General features: G+C 43.6%; 1 protein-coding gene across 3 annotated transcripts; it reads right to left on the bottom strand.

Annotated features, from left to right (window-relative positions):
- Positions 1–6,271: 6,271 nt before the first annotated feature.
- On the bottom strand, positions 6,272–22,778 carry POPDC2 (popeye domain containing 2). 3 transcript variants are annotated; one of them, XM_039248870.1, is made up of 4 exons: positions 22,288–22,778; positions 19,251–19,359; positions 12,556–12,946; positions 6,272–6,357 (listed from the first exon to the last, which is right to left on the bottom strand). In XM_039248870.1, the coding sequence occupies exons 1-4, from the start codon at positions 22,776–22,778 to the stop codon at positions 6,272–6,274; spliced, it is 1,077 nt and encodes a 358-aa protein (XP_039104801.1). The 3 variants fall into 3 exon arrangements, with proteins under 3 accessions (XP_039104801.1, XP_039104802.1, XP_039104800.1); XM_039248871.1 differs by lacking the exon at positions 6,272–6,357 and adding an exon at positions 7,215–7,288; XM_039248869.1 differs by lacking the exon at positions 6,272–6,357 and having other exon boundaries at positions 12,458–12,946.
- Positions 22,779–24,001: the final 1,223 nt, after the last annotated feature.

The following is a 24,001-nucleotide window of genomic DNA, read 5'->3' as shown; positions in this document are numbered from 1 at the left end:
ACTCATCAATACCTGTGAATGTGAGCTTTAATAAGTTTTCAAAGATTAACAAGGGACGGTGTTTATCTGGAAGTAAATTCCTGCTGCCACCTTGAAGCTCTGGGTATATAACATCTACCCAAGCCCATACCAGTATAGACAGATTCTTAGTTTGGACAGAACTGGAGAGTGGAGAGGTAGGAAGGGATCTAGGTAAATATCCAGGGAAGGAGAGCTCAGTATGTGAACACCCCTCTTCATGGCCCTGGAGTCAGATGGACTCAAGTGAAAATGCTCCTTCTCTCATGTAGATACCAGCCCTTGCAACTTCACAACTCCGAGTGCTCACCCAGCCCCTCTGGTCTGGACTTGAAACTCAGTCCACTTCAAACTCAAGATCATTCCTTTTCACTCTCTACCCAAGGTTCAGTTCAGAAGCTGCCCTCTGCTATATTTCTTCTATGGAGAGTACGGGGAAATGGGTAAAACTGAAGACAACCTGTCACAAAACCAGAATGTTCACTCATTCATTCGTTCATTCACTCATTCAGCAAAATTTTGTTGTGAGCCTACTATGTCCAGGAACTATTCTGATGGCAATCCTCTTCATAATAATTACAGCATATTGAATGCTTACTATATTACAGGCATGGTTTTACATTTCATTAAACTCTCACAGCAACATGAGATAGGTTCTTTTTTAAATTGTCATTTTACATATGAGCAAGCTAAGGTGCAGAGCAGTTATGTAACTAGACCATTAAAGTGACAGTGCTGGAATTTGAACCCAAGTGGTCAACTCCAGAGCTCTGTTTTCTTAACCTTACACTTTGTTGATAAGGCATCCTAACCCAATGTCTACTTATGCTATCCCCATCTCCTTCTTGTTTTTTAAATTTTGCCAGCAATGGCAAGCTGTCTGGCCATGTTGCATTAATGAGGATTTTACTAGGTCAGATGAAGTAACACAGTATAAATAGGAGGGTTTTAAAAATATGTGTATTTGTGTTTGTGATGAAGAAATGACAGGTGTTAAAATCATTTGAGAGCTACTGGAGGTTGAAATGGAGAAGAGAAATAGAAGCTATGTGGTGAATGATGAGAATCAGGTTACAAGAAACAAAATTCAGGGAAAAGAGAAGAAATCACATTGGAGAAATTAGGAGTGACTCATGTTTTCCTCTCAGATATTTCAGGGAGGAACAGGCAAGAAGTCTGAGCTGTCCATAGGCAGGAGATGGGAACAGCAGACCCGAGCTCCTCAGCAGGGCCTGGAGAAACCAGAAAAAAGGACCTCTTTCCTGCGTCACACATGAGTCAAAGACAAAGTGTTCTAACTTCAACAGGAGGCAGAAACAAAACACTGGAAAGTGGAACTAGAAGTTTCTTAAATCCTAATCTAGGCCATGTTGAAATGTTAAACACCTGAGTTTAACAAAGATCTAACAATTACCAGCTAAACACCAGGCACATGACACCATGTGGGATTCTGGGACCGTGGCAATAAGTAAGAATCTGCCCAGCCCTCAAGGCAACTGGAGAGGAAGTGTGAGGGGAGATGGGAGCTGAGGGTGGTGGTCCCAGAGGACCCTGAGAGTCCTGGAGGGGACAGATTACTGCTGACAGAGTTGGGGTAGATGGCAGGGATGGTGTGGGAGGAGAGGGGACATTTGCACTAGTCTTGAAAGATGACTAGGACTCAGAGAAGAGGCTTGGGGGTGTAAAGGGCAATTCCGGGCCATTGAGCAACCGTCAGTTGGCAGGTGACAGTTGGCAATCATGTGCTGTGCAGAAGAGGACTCTTGGTAAGGATCACGTCAGAGAAGTGTACCAAAAGTGAAATAAAATCCCATGATCTCCAGGGAAATTTCTGAGTGGGAGACACGTGTCAGTGTATGAATTCCATGACAATTAGAAGTGAAACCACTGAGAGCATTGCTCACATTTTTCCGTCATCAAGACTTGTGGGGGAGTCTACAGGAAACCAGGGTGTCAAGAATATATGGGGAAGAAGACGGAGAACCTCTAAGATGGACTGCTATCCCAAGCAATTCACCTCAGGCTGTCTCTCAGGTGTCTGGCTCTCTGTTCCCATCACCATCATATTCCAGCCCTTGGTACTTTACAACCCCTCTGACCCTTTCAATGGCTGACACTGTTCTCCTGGCTTTGTTCTCTCAGTTCTTTCAGAACGTGAACACTTATGAAACTACTAAACTCTGCCAAACTCTTGGTATGCGCTGAATGTGGTCTCCCTCAGCACTGCTCTGAGTGTACCATTTTCCTGCTCACTTCCCATTGCCTTTTGATTAAGGCTTAGATTCCACAGCTTGTCATTAAGAGCCCTTGGTTCTCCTCCAGCCATGCTTTTCTTGTACCTTCCAGCCTAGGGTCTTTGAGTCACTTATTTTTTTTTTTCCTGGATTGCTTCTGCCTTGCCTAACTCTGTCTTTGAAGGCACAGCTCAAAGTCAGCTTCTCCATGAACCTTCCTAATACCAGAAATAGGAAGTGGTATCTTCTGCTGAACCTCTGTAGGTCATATAGTGGTTTAAACCACTCATGTAATGCTTTCCACAGTGACTGACATAGTGCTTATTTGTATATACGTCAGGGATCCAGCTACATCTTAAACTATTTACACTTCACAAGAAGCCTATTTACAAATGGACTGAGGACTCTTCTGGGCAAAAATTAACCCTCAGAGGAGCCAGGGGAGCTTGACTTAGTAAGGACTTGGTGGCGAGGGGGGCAGGGTGCTTATGATTCATATCTCTCCTTTGCTAGAGCTTGAGTTCCTTCAGGGCAGATACAACGAATAATTGACCTATTGAAGCATGTGATGTCCAGCATAATGCTTGACAACAAGTGAATATTTAATAACTATTCATGAGATAAAAGAATATTTATTGTTGTCTCCTGAAAGCAAATCTCACTATTTGCCAGGCTTTATTGCTAAAAATATTGCTATAACTCAAAGATTTTCTTTTCACATGTGTGGATCTCTAGTGTGGGGACATCCATATCATGTCAAGACTTTTCCATAGACTGAGTAAATAAAATGTGTTGGACCTACATATAATGCCATATTTTAAATACATAAAGATACCATCGTGGTTGACTTTAAAAATCTACAAATACATCTAAAAAGATACCTCATAGGAATCCAGATATCTTTTCCCATTATATACACCATTAGATAATAAAAGCACAACTTCTACCATGTAGAAGGTCTGATCCTTTTAAAAACAAATGCACACACATTAAAAGAAGTTCTCATTGTGAAGAACCTCTGTTATGTACTGCATATGTATACAGTAGCCCTGCTTAGGGAGACCTCTAGCTTGAGGGGTGGCACCACATCCGGGTAACATTGAGTCTCAACTTAGGGTGTACATACTTTTTTGTTGTTTGTTTATTGCTTTATTTATTCTCCACAACAGCCTTCAAGGGTTGACAAAATAGCAACTGAATTTCTCATAATTGACAGGGGAGAAATATATTGTGAAATATTTGGGAAGAACAGAAATCAAACAAGAAAGGAAATAATCAGTGTAATTTCAGAAAAAAAATGAGAAGAGAATGTAAGAACTATATATGGGACACAGTGAACAGTTAGTTCTATGAAGCACAGAATTGGAATCCTAAAAGGAGAAGAAAGAGAAAAGACTCTGAAGAAAGTTCAAGCAGGGCAAGGGGACAGAAGGTGATGGTGAGGTGAGTGGATATCTTAGCTGGGATGGTGACATTGGAGCTGAGAACTGAATGGCCAGAAGTCAGCAACTGTAAAGACCCTAATATAGAAAGAAGCTAGGTATACTTCACAGATACCAAAAAGAATAGTGTGGCTGAAACATGATAAATAAGAATGAAATCAGAATGAAATGTGGTTGAAGGACAGGCAGGCAGGGCATTTGTGACTTATAAGTGTCCAGAAGAATAAGATTCACCAAACATGCTTTTGCTTTCCCACATTTCCCAGTCCTTTTAATCAACAAAGCACAAAGTGGATTATAAAGTGGGTCCACTGAATACTGCTAGTCAGTGAACTATGGGCAGAAGTGACTTTTATCCAATCTGGGCCAAAACATCAAAAAGTTAGCACAGGAATGTCAAGCTGTTTCTTTCTTCAGGTGACAGAGCCAGGTGGTCAGAGTGAATTGAATCACAGAGTTGCAACATGAAGACAATTACCCTCATGAGTCATGCAGACTGGCAGTAGACTTTAAGAAATAAACCTTAGTGCTATTAAGTCATAATAAGTTCATCCTGTCTAATATCACATGGTAAGAAGTTTGGATTTTACTCTAAGTATAATGGGAAGCCATTTGAAATTTTGAGCAAGAGACATGTTTACATGACCACTATGCTGTGTGTACAACAGATTATGGGGAAGAGAGACAGGAGAAATAAGGGACCAGTTGTAAGTCTATTGAGGTTAATCCAGGTATGAAATAATAGATTGAAATTAGTGGTATCAGTGAAGGGGGTGAATTGAATTCAGGATGTGTTTTGAAAATAGAACTAAGATAAATGGAAAGACTCCAAGGTTTTGGGGATAGGCAACTGAGTGAAAAATAAGACAGAGAATAAGGTAAGGTGGTTGGGGTGGGAACCAAAAGTTATAAAACTTTTTGGGTTTAAATATCTCTTCCAAGAACAGGAAAGAAGAAAGACAGAGTACTTCATAACTCTTTATACAAAGTCATCATAACTCTCATATCAAACCTGGCATGATATTACAAGATACATAGATGTAAAAGTCCTAAAAAACATATATATATTTGCAAATTAAGTTCAGATATAGGCAAAGAGGAAAATACAACATAGTAAAATTGGATTTCCTCCAGAATGTATGGTTGTTTTAATATTCACATATCTATTAATGTAACTTATTAACAGAATAAGGGAAAAAATAATCTCCATAAATGCAGAAAATCATTTAATGAAATTCAATACTCATCCCTGATTTAAAAAAAAAAAAAAACCTCAGCAAATTAGGAAAAGAACTTTAATCTGAGACAGGTATTATAAAAACCTAATAGCACACATTATACTTAATAATGAAACATTGAAAACATTTTCCTTAAAGTCAGGTATGAGAGAAGAATGTCTTCATTATCCCTTCCATTCATCCCTGTACTATAGGTTCTATCCAGCAAAACATGGAATCAAAAGAAAAATAAGGAGAAAAAGGAAGAGTGAGTGGGAACATATAGGTTAGGAAGGAAGAATTAAACCATTAAAGATGATATATGTGAATCTATAGAAAATCCTAAATACTCCCTGAATTAATTATTAGAAATGATAAGTGAATTTTCAAGATCACTGAGTTGAAGTTAAAGATACAAAACATCAATTATATTTCTATATGTTAGTGTTTTCACTCATATGTGGATCTTGCAAAACTTAACAGAAAACCATGGGGAAGGGAAGGGGAAAAATAGTTACAAACAGAGAGGGAGGGAGGCAAACCTCAAGAGACTCTTAAATACAGAGAACAAGCTGCGGATTGATGGGGGACTGGGGGCAAGGGGAAAGTGCGTGATGGGCATTGAAGAGGGCACTTATTGGGATGAGCCCTGGGTGTTGTATGGAAACCAATTTGACAATACATTATAGTTTTAAAAATATGTAAGGAAATTTAATTAACTACGTTTGTTAAAGTCCCTCTAAAAACTATTGTTTCATACTAGGGTCCTAAACATAACAAGAGATTTGTAAGTTGAATTTAAAAGCTTACGGGAAAACTAGGTTTTTAAAAATTTCTACTTCTATAAATTGAACCTAACTGGAAAAACAAACAAGCAAACCATGAAAACTTCTTGGCTAGCTGACTTCAGAGACCCTTTGAACAGTTTAGAGAAACAACAAGGGAAAAAAACTGAGTGATTTATGGAGTGCTTACTAGGTGCCACGCCATGTGGCCATGTCCGAGGGGCTTTACCTAAGTCAGCTCATTCAGTGCTCGCCACAACCCTGTGAGATGGGTTTTGTGAATCCCCACTTTACATAGCAGGTTTAGAGAGCCTATGCGATTTGGCCAAGATTCTGTGGTAGTGAAGTATGGGATCGGTGCTTTCACACTTTCGGGTGCCTTTTCCTGGAATGAAGGCTGGTGAGGGTAAATTTGCACAAGTCGCCCGAGGCCCTGGGTGTTAGCTGCAGCGCAGGTCTTCTGTGTGTCATCCGACCTTGCCGGTGAGCCTTCCCGGGGGTGAGACTCGGTGTGCACTCAAGTGACCTTTCTGTGAAGATTAGTGAGGCCAGAGAAAAAGATAACCTGTTGATCCTCAAAGTTCAGGCGTGTGGGTTGGAGCCAAGGGGGCCTGTCCCCTGGACATAATTTGAGAGTAGCTGTGGAGAGGAGTTCTAGAAGCTGTGGAAAGAAAAAGAGGAAGGATTTCAGCACTGTGGCTCCAGGTGGCTTGCCTAACTCTGCAAGGTTCTTTTCAGTTTATTTTTCTTCTACTAATTCACAACATTTAACTGTCCCCAGTGCCTGACCTGATAGGGTCCGTCATATCTTTGAATCTTTTCATTCTAGAGGATTAGGATGAACCAGCTCTGAAGTTATTTAGCCCAGTCTCTCATTTTATAGGAGAAGAGACCAAGAGATCAATTCCTGGTGCTTCCTATGAAGAAGAACCTATAGAACTTTACTTCCTATCTAGCACTACTGAATGAGTTTCCAAAAAAAAAAAAAAAAAAAATCTGTATGGCAAAATGATAAGTTTTATAAGACCCCTGTCTTTTTTTTTTTTTTTTAAACAAAGAGAGGCCTGTAAAACACAAGTGGAAAAACAGTGGAGTGGGCACGGGTTGAAGGCTGCTGTGATCCAGAAGGCTGGGAGGGAGTTGCTGCCTCTCTAACTTAGCTGACCCAACAAGGGGTCTTGGCAGGTGGCGCAGTGCTACCACCCAGAGACTCCGAACCTGAGGCCTGGGGGCAGCTCCTGCCATGCCACCAATAGGGGCAGATTTTTTGCTCCAGGAGTGTTCCAGTGCTTGTGCAAGAAAAGTGCTGTTTAGCAAAACTCACAGCTCTGAAAGGACCTTACAGCCCCTGCAGAGAGAATTATAGTGCAATGAAAAGAGGGTGAATAGAGTGTGATGGTGATCTTTCTCCCCCTGAGCCAGTAAAGGAAAAGAGGTGAAGGCCTGGCCAGTGATTGATGATTCAGGGGCTGAGGAGCTCATCATGTGGGTCTCCACCTTTTTGCTGGGCCTTTGTCCTCAAGGGCCTCTGCCAGTTGCCACCTTCCCTGGAAAGCCAGACTGGGGGAAATAAGAGGTAAAAACATGTAGCTCTGATAGAGAGAGGAGATTGCTAAACAATTTCATATACAATAGGATATTGAAATACCTTACACATTTAACTAGGGCTTTACAAATCACAAACTACTTTTCTATATGTTATCTCAGTTACTCCTCACAGCAACCTGGCAAGGTAGACAGAGGCTACTACTTATCTACCTATTAGTACGTATTAATTATCCATTAGGCTATTAGTCCTGTTCTGGAAATGAGAAACTGCTCTAAGATCAGGACCAGAGTCAGATCTTAGAATCACAGAACCGTAGTATCACGGAGTTACAGGCACCTTAACAGCAATAGCTTAAGGTATCCTTTTTTCAGAGCCTAAATCACCTTATAAAGTTTCTGAGATTTCTTCTGGTTCCTGCCTAAACTCTTCCAACGATGAGCAACTCATTAACTCTGTGAAGCAACCCATTATTAATACTAAGTAAAACCTTTCCTTCTCCTTATAATATTCAGTTCTTAACTCCTTTCTGTCCTCAAGAATACCAAATTAAGGCAAATTCTTTTTTTTAAGCTTATTTGTTTCTTTTGAGAGAGAAAGAACACGAGTGGGGAAAGGGCAGAGAAAGAGGGAGAGAGAGAATTCCGAGCAGGCTCCACACTGTCAGCATGGAGCCCAATGCAGGGCTCGAACTCATGAACCATGAGATCGTGACCTGAGCCAAAACCGAAATCAGATGCTTAACTGACTGAGCCATTCAGGCACTCCCCAAATTAAGACAAATTCTAATTCCCCTTGTTTTCAAAATCTGAATATATTACTCTTGCTCATCTCTTCCAGATTAAACATCTTCAATTCTTTCAACTGTTACTCATGATGATTCATGATGTAGTTATCTGGCACAGGGCCTGAAATATATAGTAGGTACTCAAAAACTTGTTGAATTGGTTCTTGGCCCAGGGTACTATTATCCTGGTCCTGTGCTCCTTCCCTGACCACAGTTAGCCTCCATTTTGTAATCTGTTTCTCATTTGCCTGTTTATTTTCTACTTTTTTTTTTTTTTAACGTTTATTTAGTTTTGAGACAGAGACAGAGCTTAACGCAGGGAGGAGCAGAGAGAGAGGGAGACATAGAATTGGAAGCAGGCTCCAGGCTCTGAGCTGTCAGCACAGAGCCCACGTGGGGCTCGAACCCATGAACTGTGAGATCATGACCTGAGTCGAAGTCGGACCCTTAACTGACTGAGCCACCCAGGTACTCCTATTTACTTGTTTATTTAAAGAATAGGGAGGAGTGCCTGGGTAGCTCAGTCAGTTAAGCCTCTGACTCTTGATTTCAGTGAAGGCCATGATCTCATGGTTCATGAGATTGAATCCTGTATGTCAGTGCAGAGCCTGCTTGGAATTCTCTCTCTGTCTCTGTCTCTCTGTCTCTCTCTCTCAAAATAAATAAGTAAATGAACATTTAAAAATAAATACAATTTAAATAATTAGGGAGAAAGGTAACAATACATGGTTTCTACTTTCAAACCACAGGGTTTCAGAATAACTTGAAAACATAATCAAAATTGTCCAAATTTCAAACAGCTTTCAGTTAATGATTAATTTGTGCTAACAGACTTGCTATCTGACTTAACTGCTCCCTCCAGAGTTGCATTCATTGAGCTGCTCCTGTAAGTAAGACACCAAATGGAACATTGTGGAGAGTGTCCTCCACAGAATTAAAACTTCTAGCGAAGGCCGGATCAATGTAAGGTCTAACTGTAAGACCCCACATGAATGCATTATGCAGCAGGGCTGTTTTGCCCATTCAAAGAAGTAGCATTCAATTCCAGACACCCCCAGACTATAAGATGTACTGTTTTTCAAAGAGTTCTAATGGAAGCCCTAGCGATTTCTAGCTGGTCTTGATGGGAAGGACAAACACTGGTGTCAGTGTGATGAAGCTGTGTCTTTCTCAATGATGTAGAACTCAGCCAGCTTCACGCCTCTTATGCAAGTGTTATACCAAGATGAACAGCACTGAGCTTACAATTCTGGTAACTGAAGAGCCAGGGAAGAGATGGTGAGTTGTGCCCCACATTATAAAGGAAGCAATAGTAAATTGCTACCTATCACAAGGGACTAGACTAATAGTCCCTAATAAACCCTAGAAGGGATTTGATGGCAATAAGTCAAACCAAGCACCCCAAACCACAATTCCAGAAAAGGATCTCTGGTTTAAAGTATCCCATTATCACGGATTGAACCGAAAGCCATCTGAAATTTGTACAACTTGATCAGGTTTTCAAGTTGTGAAAAGTCTGTGGTTTGGAAGTAAATAATATGTTTTTTTCCCTTTCTATTACTTGAACAAAGATACATTTAAATACCTACTCTCTTTATATTGCCGATACTAATACTTTAGAAATGGAATTATATTAGCAGCTTTCTCATCTTGAGGTTGTGAAAAGTCTCCTTCCCAAAAGACGATTTGAAGAGGACTATTTCATATGACAGTCTTAAGGGACTTAAGAGGAGCTTCGCGATTGAGTGATGGCCTTTCGCATAGAACATCTGCACTATCATCACATAGTAGGTGATAGAGTCTTCACAAGTACAGAATCGGGGGCGGGGGGAGCTTCTTTAAAATTTTTTTAATGTTTATTTATTTTTTAGAGAGACATACAGAGCTCAAGCAGGGGAGGGGCAGAGAGAGAGGGAGACACAGAATCTAAAGCAGGCTCTAGGCTCTGGGCTGTCAGCACAGAGCCCAAGGCGAGCTCGAATCCACAAACCATGTGTTGGACATTTAACCGACTGAGCCACCCAGGCACCTCTTGGCAGGAGGTGCTTCTAATCAAGCGGGACTCACCTTTCAGGAAGGAAGAGGACAGTCCCAAGTCATAAGAGTAAGTGTAGTGAAATATGGTGTAGTGACATATGCCGAAAGACATTGTCATGTCCTGGGGCTTGTGTCCATTACAGAGCTGTTTCTCTTTTCTGTTTCTGAACAACTCATCTTTTGCCTTCTTACGTAAACCCAAGAAGGCCTTTGGGGACCATTTTATCCAACACACTCAAATGAAGAAAGTGAGGCTTGGTGAGGTTGTGTGGTTTGCAAAAAGTAGCAGAGCCAGACATAGAAGTCAGGACACTTCAGGCTCTCAGTTCTGGCTCTGTCTCTTGTTTATCATGTTGCCTCCTAATGTCTGGGAGAACTCATGCATGAAATGTGTAGCTACCTAAAGCTGGGAATTTTCACCCCTTCAGTTTTTTTAATGTTTTATTTTTTCTGAGAGAGAGAGAGAGGAAGCATGAACGGGGGAGGATCAGAGAGAGAGGGAGACATAGAATCGGAAGCAGGCTCCAGGCTCTGAGCTAGCTATCAGCACAGAGCCTGATGCAGAGCGTGAACCCACGAACCGTGATATCATGACCTGAGCCGATGTTGGAGCTTAGCCAACTGAGCCACTCAGGCACCCTTTCACCCCTTCATTTGAATGGGTTTATCTACCCAGGGAAAGGTACTGATCTTGGAAGAGTATGGATTAAAGACCAAGATGAGAGTGCAGGATGGTTTAGGAGGAAGAATAGATAGAGCAAGGCAGGAAAGTGGGGAAGAAAGGAAAAGAAGGTAATAGAGAAAGAAATACATCAACAATAAAAGGGGAGAAATGTAGAGGACAAATATGGAGAGGAGAAATTAACTAAGAGGACCGGTTTTTCTTCTTATGAGCAGCAAACTGAAGGCAATCAAGGACTGAACAAAAGTCAGAAAGAGGGAAGAAAGAAGAACAAATAGAACTAGGAAAAAAGAAGAAAACCAGGAAGAAAACGAGAACAGGAAGAGCTGCTATGAGTTAGGAGTGTAAACAGGTGGGCGTGCTGGTCAAAGAGGGACTCATGGGACATAACCCACATGCATGGATGGGGTTGGACAAGCAGGAAGGGGAATATCAGCACAATGAGAAAGGGGTGATGAGAGTGGTCGCTGTAAATGGAGGAAGTCAACAAGTAATCTTGGGTCCTGGATAGATCCATGGAATTCTCCAGAATCAGCCCAACTATGGTTCTAGGGACACTGGTACTGCAGGAGATGGTAAATTCCATATCTCTAACACCAAAACTCTAGCCTCTTATCATCTGCTTCTCCTACCTCTTTCATCATGTACATAACTTGTTTTATAAAATATACAAACATTCACTCATTCACCATGTGGACCCTGGAAACCTTCCTCACGGAGCTAGTTTCTTGAAAAATTTGCCAGTGCTTCCCAAAGGATATGGGTCTCTTAGGCCCTTGCGTCACACACACTTGGAAATGCCTTCTCAGTTGGGAACAGTGGGATTTTCCTTAGGAGAATCCAGGCCTCCGCCACTGCTGGGTGGAGTCCCAGAGGAAAATGTCACAGCATTGTGAGAGCAACAAGGGGGATTATGCAAATGATTTCCTGGAACTCAACACAACCTTTCTCGTCCCTTCTCCTGAGGTGTGAGGGAAATCCTGCCCTTACTGTTAGTTCCTCCTAGATTTGTGCCCATCCACCTCACACAGGTGTGGTTTGTGGGGAAAGCCAGGCTGCTGTACACCCACAGGATTATAGTAACAGGGCAGCACCCAGCCTCTGCCTAACAAGCAACGCACTCTCCACTGCGCAAGAGGACAGCAAGGTGGAACGCTTTCCTCCTGGGGTCATCAGCCTATGTCACAAGCCTCTTTTCAAATGTGTGATTTTAACAAAGATAGCTGCCTAATCCAAGCTAAATAGCGACTGCTTTCCAGAGCTGCGTCTATGCTAGGAAAAACCGAGAGGAATTAGAACAATAGGAATTAGCGTTTTTTCCCTTTAACATACATGCCGTAAATAAAATCCCCTGTAGCCCTAGCTGTGGGCTTAACTATTCACACCAACTTGCAAACAATTTCGCAACTGTTTGCTGGCTCAAAATGTCAACCAGCCCACTTTCCAAGATGCAATCACACTTAATAAAAAATGAGTTCAAAAAAAAAAAAAATCCCCTCATGCCTTGCATGCACCTGGAGTGAGCTGCTCCCGCAAGGCGGGGTTGACGCCCTGCCGGGGAGCCCTGGGAGAGCACAGGCTCCCTTCAGTCGTTTCGTTGCCCTTACTGGCTGAATTAAGGCCAACTGTTGGCAGGAAGGCAGGAAGCTGCCTTCTGAGTACTTACACTGGATCCTGAGCCGGGTGGTTGTGCCCGTGTTAGCTCTCCCTCACCTCATGTACTCCCCATCACTCCTATAATCCATGAACGACTCTGATCCCGACACCTCCTCAAAATCCTCCAGCACCAGACTGGCGGAGTCCTCACCCAGGATGCCGCTGTCCGGCCTGGACATCCTGGCTCGGGCGGCAGGTGCTGGAGGGCCAGTGGCAGCTGGAAGAGGAGAGCGAGGGGGTGTCAGCTGGGCAGACGTGGGCATGGCTGCCTCACGGACTTCATCACCATCCTTCTCGGACTCCGGCCCTGTTTCTGGGGCAGCAGGACCCAGGACGTGGTACAGGCTGGGGAGACGGATGTCGAAACGCAGCCCAAACTTGGCAAAGAGCTTGTCGTTGAGAGCGTAGAGCTTCTCAGAGATGTCATAGCCCAGCAGAGCTGAGAAGAGGCGGGAAATGTATCGCTCTTTGGTCAAGAGAAGGTGGAGACTTTTCCGGGGCCAGGAAATGTAGCTACATGCAGTCTCAGCAGTCAGAGTGACCTGAGAGGGGTCGGAAGAAGAGAGTGAAGATTTAAATTAGACTGCGTGTCCATGCTTAGCTCAGCGAAACATACAGTTACTTGGCAAAAGGCTGCACTTTGGTTGAAGAAACTGTGAGAGCCCCCCACCATCCCAGCATCCCACGCCCACCGTGGTCTTGCCTGGAGGAGGTCCAGTGAATGACTTTTACTTGTGTGCATTGACACGGAGGGATGTACTAGTCAGGGGCCCTGGGTTCAGCCATTCACCCACCGGACCCTCCCCTCCTGGAGCCTCAGTTTCCACACCCAGTCTCCTCAGCTGTTCATATTCTGTGGTCCCATGGCTGTGAAAGGTTCTGAGTCTGTTGTGATCTCAAAAGAGAGATGGGGCCTCCCATTGCTCTGAAGAAAGGCTGGCATGCTGATGACAGTTTGTTTTAAGAATAAAGAAGGATAATATATTGCAGTAGGGATTAAGGAAGAGTTGGAACACATTGCAGTTAGAGAAGGGCTTCTCATTAGGTCTGCCAAGCTGCGTCGGTGGCAGAGCACTGGCCTGGAATTCAGGCCCAGGAAGCTGCTCTTGTCATGGCTCTGACAAGCAACGCAAGAGATCCGATGACTAAATTCAGAAAAAGGGCACAGAGGAAGATCAGCTCTTAAGAGCACAGAGTCAAAGGGCACCTCACTCTCCATTTATTTAGCCATCTTGGAAGTTCTGAGCACTTACTATGGGCCCATGATGCAAAGCTAAATTACACTTGCATGGTAGGTAATGTGTGCCTGGCACGTAGCTGGGGCTTGATGAATCCTTGTTTAAACAATAAGTGCTAAAGCTGGGGTTCGACTAGAAATGTGCCTAGGAGGGTAAAGGAATAGGGTGTAGAATCACACAATTCATTATTATCGGATTGGCTGTGATACTTTAAAAGTGAGAAGGCCAGCCGGGCTCATGATGAAGAATTGTGAGTGGAGACCGTGGAGATAATGGTGATGATGATAGCAGCAAACATTTACCAAGAGGTGGCTGTGCTCCAGGCATTGTGTTAAAGTCTTCATGTGGATCTTCTAATTGAAGGTAGGGTTGACTTCCAAACACCCTTTATTAGAGGTTTTCTATAATTATTTTAATTCCTACATTGTGGACCAGAGCTCCCGCTACCCTTCTCTCTTCCCCCCCTCTTGTAGTAGACCTCTTCTGCTTTCTTCACTTACTTCCTCACCTCTGCTTCTCCCCCCTAATCATCAGTACTGAAGTCAGGCCCCTAAATTGCCTTGTCAAGGCCAGGAGCTGACTTCAAGTTCCAGTTTTACCCTTGACCAGCGGTGTGACATCAGACAAATTACTTAGTCTCTCCAAGCATGGTGCCTCATGAGAAAAAAATTCTGAAAGTAGTACAATCTGCTCATTCCTAACAGTTCAGTAAGGAGTCATCACTATCTGCCAGGGGCCCATACTTTATAGGTGTACTTACTAACAATTCCCTACAAGAAAACAGAGTACTGACCCTCAAGCAGGTGTGAAGAAGAGCCACTCTGGACATAAGCAGTGTCCTTTACGCCAAACATATGGACAACGGGAATGCTTATAAATGGACATGATTTTACTTCTTCCATCTTAAAATAAATCAAAATAAAATCCTTTTTTCCCCCTAGCCTCTCTTCTTTGGCTAGCAATGACCTCATTAATCTACTTTCCTTCTCAGCAGAACTCCAGAAAAATGGTTGCCTGTGCTTGCTGTCTCCAGCTCCTCTCCTCTCACTCCATCTGAAACCAGTAAGGCTTTGCCCCTCACAGTCCACACACACTGTTCTTGGTAACAGTGGCCTCTAAGCTGCAGCGTGACATCAGTTTTCCTGACCAACCCTGGTGATGGTCCCTTCTCTTTAAGGTGCTTTCTCTACTTGGCCCGCGGGGTGTCACGCTCTCCTGGCACAATCTCCTGGTTGCTCCTTTGAGGCTTCCTTTTTCTCTCCAACTTCTGAACACTAGAGTATCCCAGCGTTGGTCCATTCTTAAGCCTTTTCTCTGTTGAAACTCATTCACTTAGTGATCTCGTCTAATCGAATGACTTGAAAGATCATCTGTCTGCCAAAACTCCCCAACTTGTGTCTCAGGCTCAGATCTCATTCTTTAACTCTAGACTCAAATATTCAACTGCCTACAGGGCATCTCTATTTAAATGTCCACTGATGACACAAATCTAACATAACCAAAACTGAACTTCCTCTTTTCCTCCAAAACCAATTCTACTTGCAGCCTGCCTTATTTCAGTTGATAGCAGCTCCATCTTTCCAATTACTCAGACCAAAAGCCTTAGAGTCTTCCTTGATCCTCTTTCACACACACACACACACACACACACACACACACACACTACCTCCAATGCATTAGGAAATCCTTTTGGCTCTGTTCAAAAAACTTATGCTCTGGCCCCACATGATATGGTTCCTTATACCCTCTTTGATCCTCTCCTGCTATTCTCTCCCCTTCCTCTCTTTCTTCCAGCCACCACTGCCTCCTTTCTTTAGCTCAAACATGCTAGTCCCTCCCACCACAGGGCCTTTGCACTGGTTCTTCCCTCTGTCTACTACGCTCTGCTCTCAGCTTCCCAGAGCTCACACTGTCACCTTCCTCAGGTCTTTGTTTAAATGTCACCTTCTCAACAACTATTTCTATGACCACCCTATGTAAAATTGCTTCTATATCTCCCTTCTACCACTTTAGTTTTTCACTATCTTTCAACATATTGCATAATTACCCATTATATCTGTGGCTTATTTTTAATTTTTATCTCCCCTACTAGAATGCAAATTGCATGAAAGCAGGGAACTTCCTTAGTACTGTTCACTGATACATCGCAAGCACCTTTAACAGTGCCCAGTATATAATAAATGTTCAATATCCATTACTGAAGTGAATGAATGAATCAGGTAAAGACTAAAAATCTTATATGCTGCAGAATAACCAAATGCAACTTTCTCATGTCCTGTATGAAATCCTTCCTCAGGGGTCTTCAGGAAACGTGTTTATTGCCTGGTTCACCCTTGCAGATACATATGTCTGTGATAAAGCTTTAACAACCTTTTTCTTTAGTTCTCACTTCAGAGGCTGGTTAAATGGATCAAATGAAATAACATATGCAAAGAGGACTTACATCTAGTAAGACACAATGTAAACTGGAGACATAATGATGATTTCTGTGTGATACCTCCTATGCTATGTCCTTGGTGACTAGTGAGAGGGTCGCAGTGCTAAACAGTCAATAAATTCTTATTTAATTGGATTGCTGAGAGGTGTGATGGGACATTGATTCATTTGTGGTAAACACAATGAGAATTACGATTCAGACAGTCACTGTGGACTGCCCTATTAGTCCACAAAGACTATAATTGCAAAAGGCAAGGACAGGATGAACTATAACTCAGGACAACACCTGACATTTACAAAGAGGAAATGAGACTTTACACAGCCAATAGCAAATGTGTGGATCTTATTGCTCCCAAAGGAGGTGCACACTAAAAATATAAATGGGAGGAATATAACGGTAGCTACATTCCAGGCTGAGAGGCCATCTGGGGTTACAGCCCCTCCTTTCAAGCATAGCTTAGGGGAGGACACCCAGCTTATCCACCACCTGTTCTTCAGTGTCAATGTCAGAAACAGAGCCCGGTCTGGCTGGCTCAGGACCGGTTCTTAGGGCCCTGGAGGAGTTCTCACAGGAAGGAGATTGCTGGGCTGGTTGGAGAGGGTAGGGGTATGTGTGGTGGAAAAAGAACATGATCAGTGGGGGTCAATGGCTGGTGGCCTGGCAGTGGGATGGGGATTGTCTCTAAGGATCTATCCTCACAGAGTCAGAAGTCAGGGTGGGGCACCTGGGTGGCTCAGTCGGTTGAGTGTCCGACTTCAGCTCAGGTCATGATTTCACGGTTCATGGGTTCGAGCCCTGCATCGGGCTCTGTGCTGACAGCCAGCTCAGAGCCCTGAGGCTGTTTCGGATTCTGTATCTCCCTCTCTCTCTGACCCTCCCTGCTCATGCTGTCCCCCCCCCTCTCTCTCTCTCAGAAATAAATTAAAAAAAATTTTAAAAAAAAAAAAAAAGAAGTCAGGGTGGGGCAGAAGCAGGCCCAGCCAGGTGGCCACTGCCTTGTAGGTGTCTGTTCTGGGGTTAGCTTATATGCTAGCTTGGGGGGACTCTCCAATAGAAGTGGTAGAAGTAACATGGAACCCAGTACTAGCAAACTATCTGGACAAGGGAGTCCCTATAATGGGGTGTGTGTGTGTGTGTGTGTGTGTGTGTGTGTGTGTGTGTATGTGTGTGTGTTCCACTCCATTAGTGACCTGCTCATTTTTAAAAAGAAAAGAAACATTGGGTGGGGGAATGGGCTAAATGGGTGATGGGCATTAAGGAGGGCACTTGTTGGGATGAGCATTGGGTGTTATATGTATGTGATGAATCACTAAATTTTACTCTTGAAATCCTTATTACACTATATGTTAACTAACTTGGATTTAAATAAAATTTTTAAAGAAGGACTATATGATCATATGTTGGTGAGGACGTGGGGAAAAATGTACCCTCATCCAGTATTGGTGGGAATGCAAACTGGTGGAGCCAATGCATTGGTGGAGCACAACAGTTTGGAGGTTCCTCAAAAAGTTAAAAACAGAACTACCATAGGATCCAGTAATCACACTATAGGTATTTACCCAAAGAATGCAAAAACACTAATTCAAAGGGATACACATATGCTGATGTTTATAGCAGCATCATATACAATAGTCAAGACATGGAAGCAGCCCAAGTGTCCACTGATTGATGGATGAATGGATAAAGAAGGTGTGGTATATAAGTACAATTGAATATTATTCAGCCACAAAAAGAATGAAATCTTGCTGTTTGCAACAACATGAATGGATCTAGAGGGTATTATGCTCAGTGAAATAAGCCAATCAGAGAAAGACAAATATCACATGATTTCACTCATGCTGAATTTAAGAAACAAAACAATCAAAGGCAAGAAGAGAGAGAGAGAGCACGAGAGAAGACAAGAAACAGACTCTTAACTGTAGAGAGCTAACTGATGGTTACAGAGAGGATGTGGGGGGTGGGGGGAGGGATGAGTGCAATGATGAAAAAAAAAAGAAGCATTTGTAAAGGAAACAAATCTTCTCTTCATTTTTCTTCTCCTATCTCTGCTAATACAACCATAGCTTGCTTATGCTGTAATTGCCCTTGAGGTTGTTTTCATGTAATTTGAGATTTTGGGAGGAATAAAAGTGTGAGGGGAAAAAAGAACAGAAATAGTAGAACAAGGCAGCTTGACTTTGCCACTTTGGAATGAAGACTTTGGGCAAATTGTTTGATGTTTTAGAGCCTCAATTTCTTCATGTTAAGTAGGGTAATAATAATATCCAACTCAGACGGTTGTTTTGAGAATCAGTAAGGCAATCTAATATATGGCGCCTCCCACATACCAGCCATTCAATAAGTGAGAGCTACAAAGAAGGGAACTAAAGTCTGAAGGGTTGGCAGCCCTCACCCTGGAGCATGTCTGTGGACGCCTCATACTGTTCTGAGACACCAACTGCCCACTGCCAAGCCAGTTCAGCAAATCTTTCTTGAACATTTACTGTGTTCAAGGTACTGTCCTTTGGAGCCTGAGAATAGAGAGAAGGGGAAGCCCAGATTTCTACCTCAAAGACTTAGGAAAGGAAAGACAGAAAGGAAGCCAGATCATTAGGACATGAAGCAATATATGTACCAGTTAGCAGAAGTAAAAAGAACAGAAAGCCACACAGACAGGAACAATAAGCTTTGGGGATAGGAGCTGATGAAGTTAGTCTGGACAGGCTTTAGAGGAAGTAAGATGCCATCACCTCATTTAGATGGGGGAAATGCATTTCAGGCAGAAGGTACAGAAGGGGTCAAATATGGCTGTTGCAAAACAATTGGATGCATTTAGGGAAGTACTAGTCATTCAGTGTGGCTGGTATGAGCAAAAAGTGTGAAGGAGAGAGGGGCTGGAGATGTGACTGGATATCACAAAAGGTTATAGGGCGTGTGGGATTTTATTTTGTGGTCACTGGGGTCTTCTGGATTAGTTTTAGGCAGAGGAGTGACATGGCTCACCTATCAGGGGTTAGGACTTCCCTGCCCCATACCACCCCACCTCTGCCAGCAGCCCACATGCTCTTTCCACAAAAAGAGAGCGCTCCCATGTCTAACATCACATTGGCAGTGGTTTAGAGAACAGATGTAAGTGGGGAAAGATGGAGGGGGGCATAGGGTGGGGTGGTGTTCCCACAGGCTCCCTATTACCTGGAACACTCCCTCCTCAGAGGGCTGCAGCGATTCCCACTCAGGAGAGTCCATGAACTGGTAAGGAAAGATGTAGTGCAGAAATTGCCCATCCTGGCTCACACGAACCCTGGCAAATGGAGAGAAGAGACCATGTGGGAAAAGGAAAGTGACTACCCAAATCTTCTTCAGTCTACATTACATATTTAAAAATGGAAAATAATTAGAATCCAATATGAGCTTTTTCCTCTTTCCCCCTGAAAACTCAGAGTTTCAGCTTCAACCTCTCTCCAATATGAGTTATATCAGGAAAGGAGGTGTCTCTATTAAACAAAGGGAGAAGATAAAAAGATCTTTGAGGTACTCATCCATTGGAAAGGAGCTACTGTTTCACTTTTTTTCCCTAGAGCTTTGTTGGTTAAATAAATATGCATGGAATACCTCCTGTGTTCCTAGAGGTCTGGAAATGCAGAGAAGGGTATGAACTAATCCTTGCCTTTAAGAATTTCACAATTTAGTGGAAATCACAGATGCATAAATAACTGGCTGTAAGTCAATGTGTGTTATTGAGGAAAGGAGAAGAGAAGAAGGAGAGAAATTAGTTCTCTTCAAGAGGCAGACTTCTCAAAGAGGACATTTGAGCTGAGTTTTGAAAAATGAATCGGATGTTGAGAAGCAGATCAGGATGGGCATAGATGGAGAACTGGGGAATCCAGTTCCCCAGTTTTCCAATATCTGCTTTTCCCCTTCCTCCACAGTGCTAGAGTTTTAGCTGGGCTTGTGGCTACTCAGCTACACTGCATTTCCCTACCTCGAGTGCAGCTAAGTACAAGCATGGGATTCAATTCTGGCCAAATGGAATATTAGCACTCCAAATCTTGCCCCTAATGAATGCCTAGATACATATGTCTACATATAAGTTACCAAAGACCATCACCAATTAATAGGCTATTGACTTTTATCTGACAACGTAAAGATGGAAGACAAAAGGGAATATAGCTCTCACGCCAAGCCAAGGATGTGATGTTAGTCCATAGTCTCCAAAGGCAGAAACACATTTACTCCTACAAAACCAGTAATATATAGAGATAGCCAGACAGAACTTCCCTGAGTAATAATTGGATTGAAGAGAAAATGAAGTGCCATGCTCTCCTACCTCAGGGTCTCCACGGATTCTGTACCTTCCAACTGGACCTCTTCCTAATCTCTACCTTCTCCATAGATCTCAGCTTAAACAGTCCTTCTTCCAGGAAGTTTCATCTGACCTCCCCCAGAAAAATTAGATCCACCAGGTACCTGCTCTCAGTGCACTTTGCATTTTTCCTTGGAAATATTATGTCTGTTATTCACCACTATGTTAAACATTAATTATTGATTTTCTTGATAGACAGCTCCATGAGACAAGAACACTATATTTCATATTTTAACACTGGATCCTTAGCCCCTAGCACTCTTCAGAAATAATTTGGAAGGGGAAAAGTAAGAAGTAAAGGTAGGAACGGAGGGAGAAAGGAGAGAAGGAAGGAACAATTGAACAGATGAACTCACTTGTGTCACCATAAAAAGAGGACCAACATTTCATGGAAAATATTCTCAAATACAGGAAGAAAGACAACAGAAGAGAATGAGCCTACTGCTGCATACACCAGATCTTCCCACCAGCTCCTCAGGGCAAGGGCTCTGGCCACTCAAGCCAGTTACTAGGAGTGCCATCGTTTAGACTATAGCATCTAATAAGCCTGCGTGTCTCCCTGAAGCCATTTCAGCCTTCTGATAAGATTACTATCTTATGTTTTCTACACATTCTCCTGGTCTCAAAAGAGCAGGGGGGGAAACTGAGGACAAAGCTTTTGAAATACTTTGCTTGCTTTCCATCAAGGCAGCCCAAGTATACCACGAGTAGTAATTTACTGTTTGATGCTCCGCCCTGCACCTAAGTCCCACTAGGGTAATATTTCAAAGATTCCACAAATGCCTACCGAATATACAGCATAGAAACCCATGGTATTTCTTCTTAAGATATCAGCCATTGGCCAATACACATGTACAGTGTATGATCCTATACAGTGTATGTACAGCGTACTGATCCTAAGACCATGTTTGCTGGGGCGTTTGGGTGGCTCAGCTGGTTGTTTGACTCTTGATTTTGGCTCAGGTCTCGATCTCACAGTTCATGAGATGGAGCCCCACATTGGGCTCTGCACTGGCAGCACAGAGCCTGCTTGGAATTCTCTCTCTCCCTCCCTCTCTCTGCCCCTCCCTCACTTGCTTGCAGGCTCTCTCTCTCAAAATAAATAAATAAACTTTTAAAAAACAGACCATTTCGACTAATTGCTGACTATCAACCTTCCTAAAAGGAGTCAGCCAGGTATCTCCACCAAATCCTCAATGAGACATGTGTGGGCATCGCTACTCTTCCCTCACTGTGTGGTTTTCAGATTTATAGTCATCACTGGTCTGTAAAAGAATCTCTGTAGAACAAATGGGAATGGAAAAGTGGACAAGGAACATTCCCTCTCCTCATCTGGTTGTATATCAAATGGCTTAACCACAGAGTCTATATATGGTATCCTCAGCACAACTGGGGCTCTTATCTTGATGCCCTGGCAAGGAACAGGTACTGTTCCCTGTACATATAGTCAGCACATAGGAAATACTGAATACATATGGAAGGAACAAATCTACCTTATTGAAATGTTCAATTTTCCAAAGCTTATAGAGAGATTGCAGTAGCTTAAGCATGATTCACCTGTGTGGGGGGGGGGGGAAGGGGGATCATTTCAGACCCAGGCTCAAGAAACACTCACCCCACACCTCCCAGCACCAAGTGCACACAAAGTCCTTCCTGCCAACCAAGAAGATGCCTCATAATCTTGTTTCCTTTTGGAAAATGCTGAGAAAGAGGAACCAAACCCATGCTCAGAAAAATCTGTTTTGGTTTGTTTGACTTGCTATAAACTTCCCTCAATGGAAGGAGCCTCAGAATAGAAAGGGACACACTAGGAAATGAGAAGCATGGCAGAGGGAGGAAATGCTGAGCAGCGACAGAGTAGCTTACCGGCCGGAGAGTAGCAGGGACAGGCGTTTGATGGGTGTCTCGCCCTCCACAGCGTAAGTCTGCTCCGTGGCCAGAGTGAAGACCTGCTCCTCACAGCAGTGAACAATCTCCTTGTACACCTGCAGAGGCACCTGCAGGGGTAGGCACAGCGTCTTATAGAGGAGCTCGAACTCCTCGGGGAGGGAGTTTTTGCGCAGGCGGTAGACCAGGTGTGCCAGCTGGAGCAGGCAGGCCGTTGCCAGCAGGAAGCTCCAGAGGACGATGTCCAGGCCGCAGGCATCGAACCAGCCCCACATCACGCAGCACACGTAGCCCGTGGCCAGGAAGCCAAAGAGGTAAAAGCATCCATACACCCCGCTGCCCCCCATGAAGCCCAGGAGCAAGAAGCAGTTGGCCAGATGGTAGACAGCCCCTTCCAGATCCTGCTTCCAGCCACTGCACCCCAGGTCCTGCCAGAGAAGCTGGCTCACTGTGCTGCCGTTAGCACTCATCTTCGGGGCGTCTCAAAGCCTTGCTGGGCTCCAAGACCGTCCCCACATAGGGAGTTCAAAAAATGAATTAATCTGTCCACCCAGGAGTCTTCTCACGTCCGGCTTCTCGCCATCAACTCTGCCTTTCCTGAGAGGACTGCTTCCAGGAGCTTTGGGAATAAATGGCAGAACATAGTCTGCTTCATGGAGAATTTTACAACTTGTTTTCCCTCTCCCTTTCCTTCAGCAAGGCTCTGACCTCTGCAGAGCTCTGGCGAGGTTCCTGGGCTCTAGGTTTCTTAGACCAGCTTTCACATTTGGCTCTTAGCAGAAAATCTCAATTGTCCCGAGGCAAAGATAGCACAATGGGGTCGAAAACTTCAGCGGTGAGGGATAGAGTGGCCACATCCTGCTCTCTGTGGTCCCCAATCAGAATGAGGAGAGCCCAGCACGGGAGGCACACTTGTGTTCCATTTGGAATGCGTCTCTCTTGGCACCGGAAGAAAGGGTGACCCCAGATGGATACCATGTTTGGAATTGGAATCCAAGAGGTACTGGCAGTGAGAAAAAACAGGCCAGGCACACAGGCTGGCTGGCAGAGCACTTAACATATCTCCCCAGAGGACAAGACCTCTGGGCAAGTGAGGCAGTCAGGGGAGAACAAAGGAAAAGTGAGCACAGAATCTACCACAGCACTGCAGGCAGGCCGCAGGCCGGGTACTGCTCAGACCTCCTGTGGGGACAGCTAGGGGCTCTCCTGAGGTAGGAGGACACAACCAAATAGGAAAGTAGGGGACTATTAGAAGAAAAAATCCTAACAGTGAGGACTGGAAAGCCCCTCAGAAGCCTTTATTAAGTCACATTATAAACATCACTAGGCATTTATTTGACATCCATTAAGTAAAAATGGCTATGCAATGCAGCTCTTTGACTTTCTCCTGCATATATCTGGATCTAGGAATAGTTCATACAATGTTAATACAGTGCTCAGACCATCACCCTATACTTCATTTGCAAATGATAATAACTACCACCCATTAAATGCCTCCCAAGTGCTGGACCTCAATTAGGTACTTTACACAGATATTATTTAGTTATCATACAACCCCTCCAAACAAATATTATCTTCCTTCTAGATCTGAAAGAAACTGAGGCTCACCTAGGGAACAAGTTCCTATAGGCAGTAAGTGGCCCAGCCAGGATGTGACCCCAAGTCAGACTGACTGCTGTGTGCCAAGTATGTT

Source organism: Hyaena hyaena, unplaced genomic scaffold (genome assembly GCF_003009895.1).
Source record: "Hyaena hyaena isolate Hyena2069 unplaced genomic scaffold, ASM300989v1 scaffold_321, whole genome shotgun sequence".
In the NCBI taxonomy this organism is placed as follows: domain Eukaryota; kingdom Metazoa; phylum Chordata; class Mammalia; order Carnivora; family Hyaenidae; genus Hyaena; species Hyaena hyaena.
This window is presented reverse-complemented; position numbering and strand designations above follow the sequence as displayed.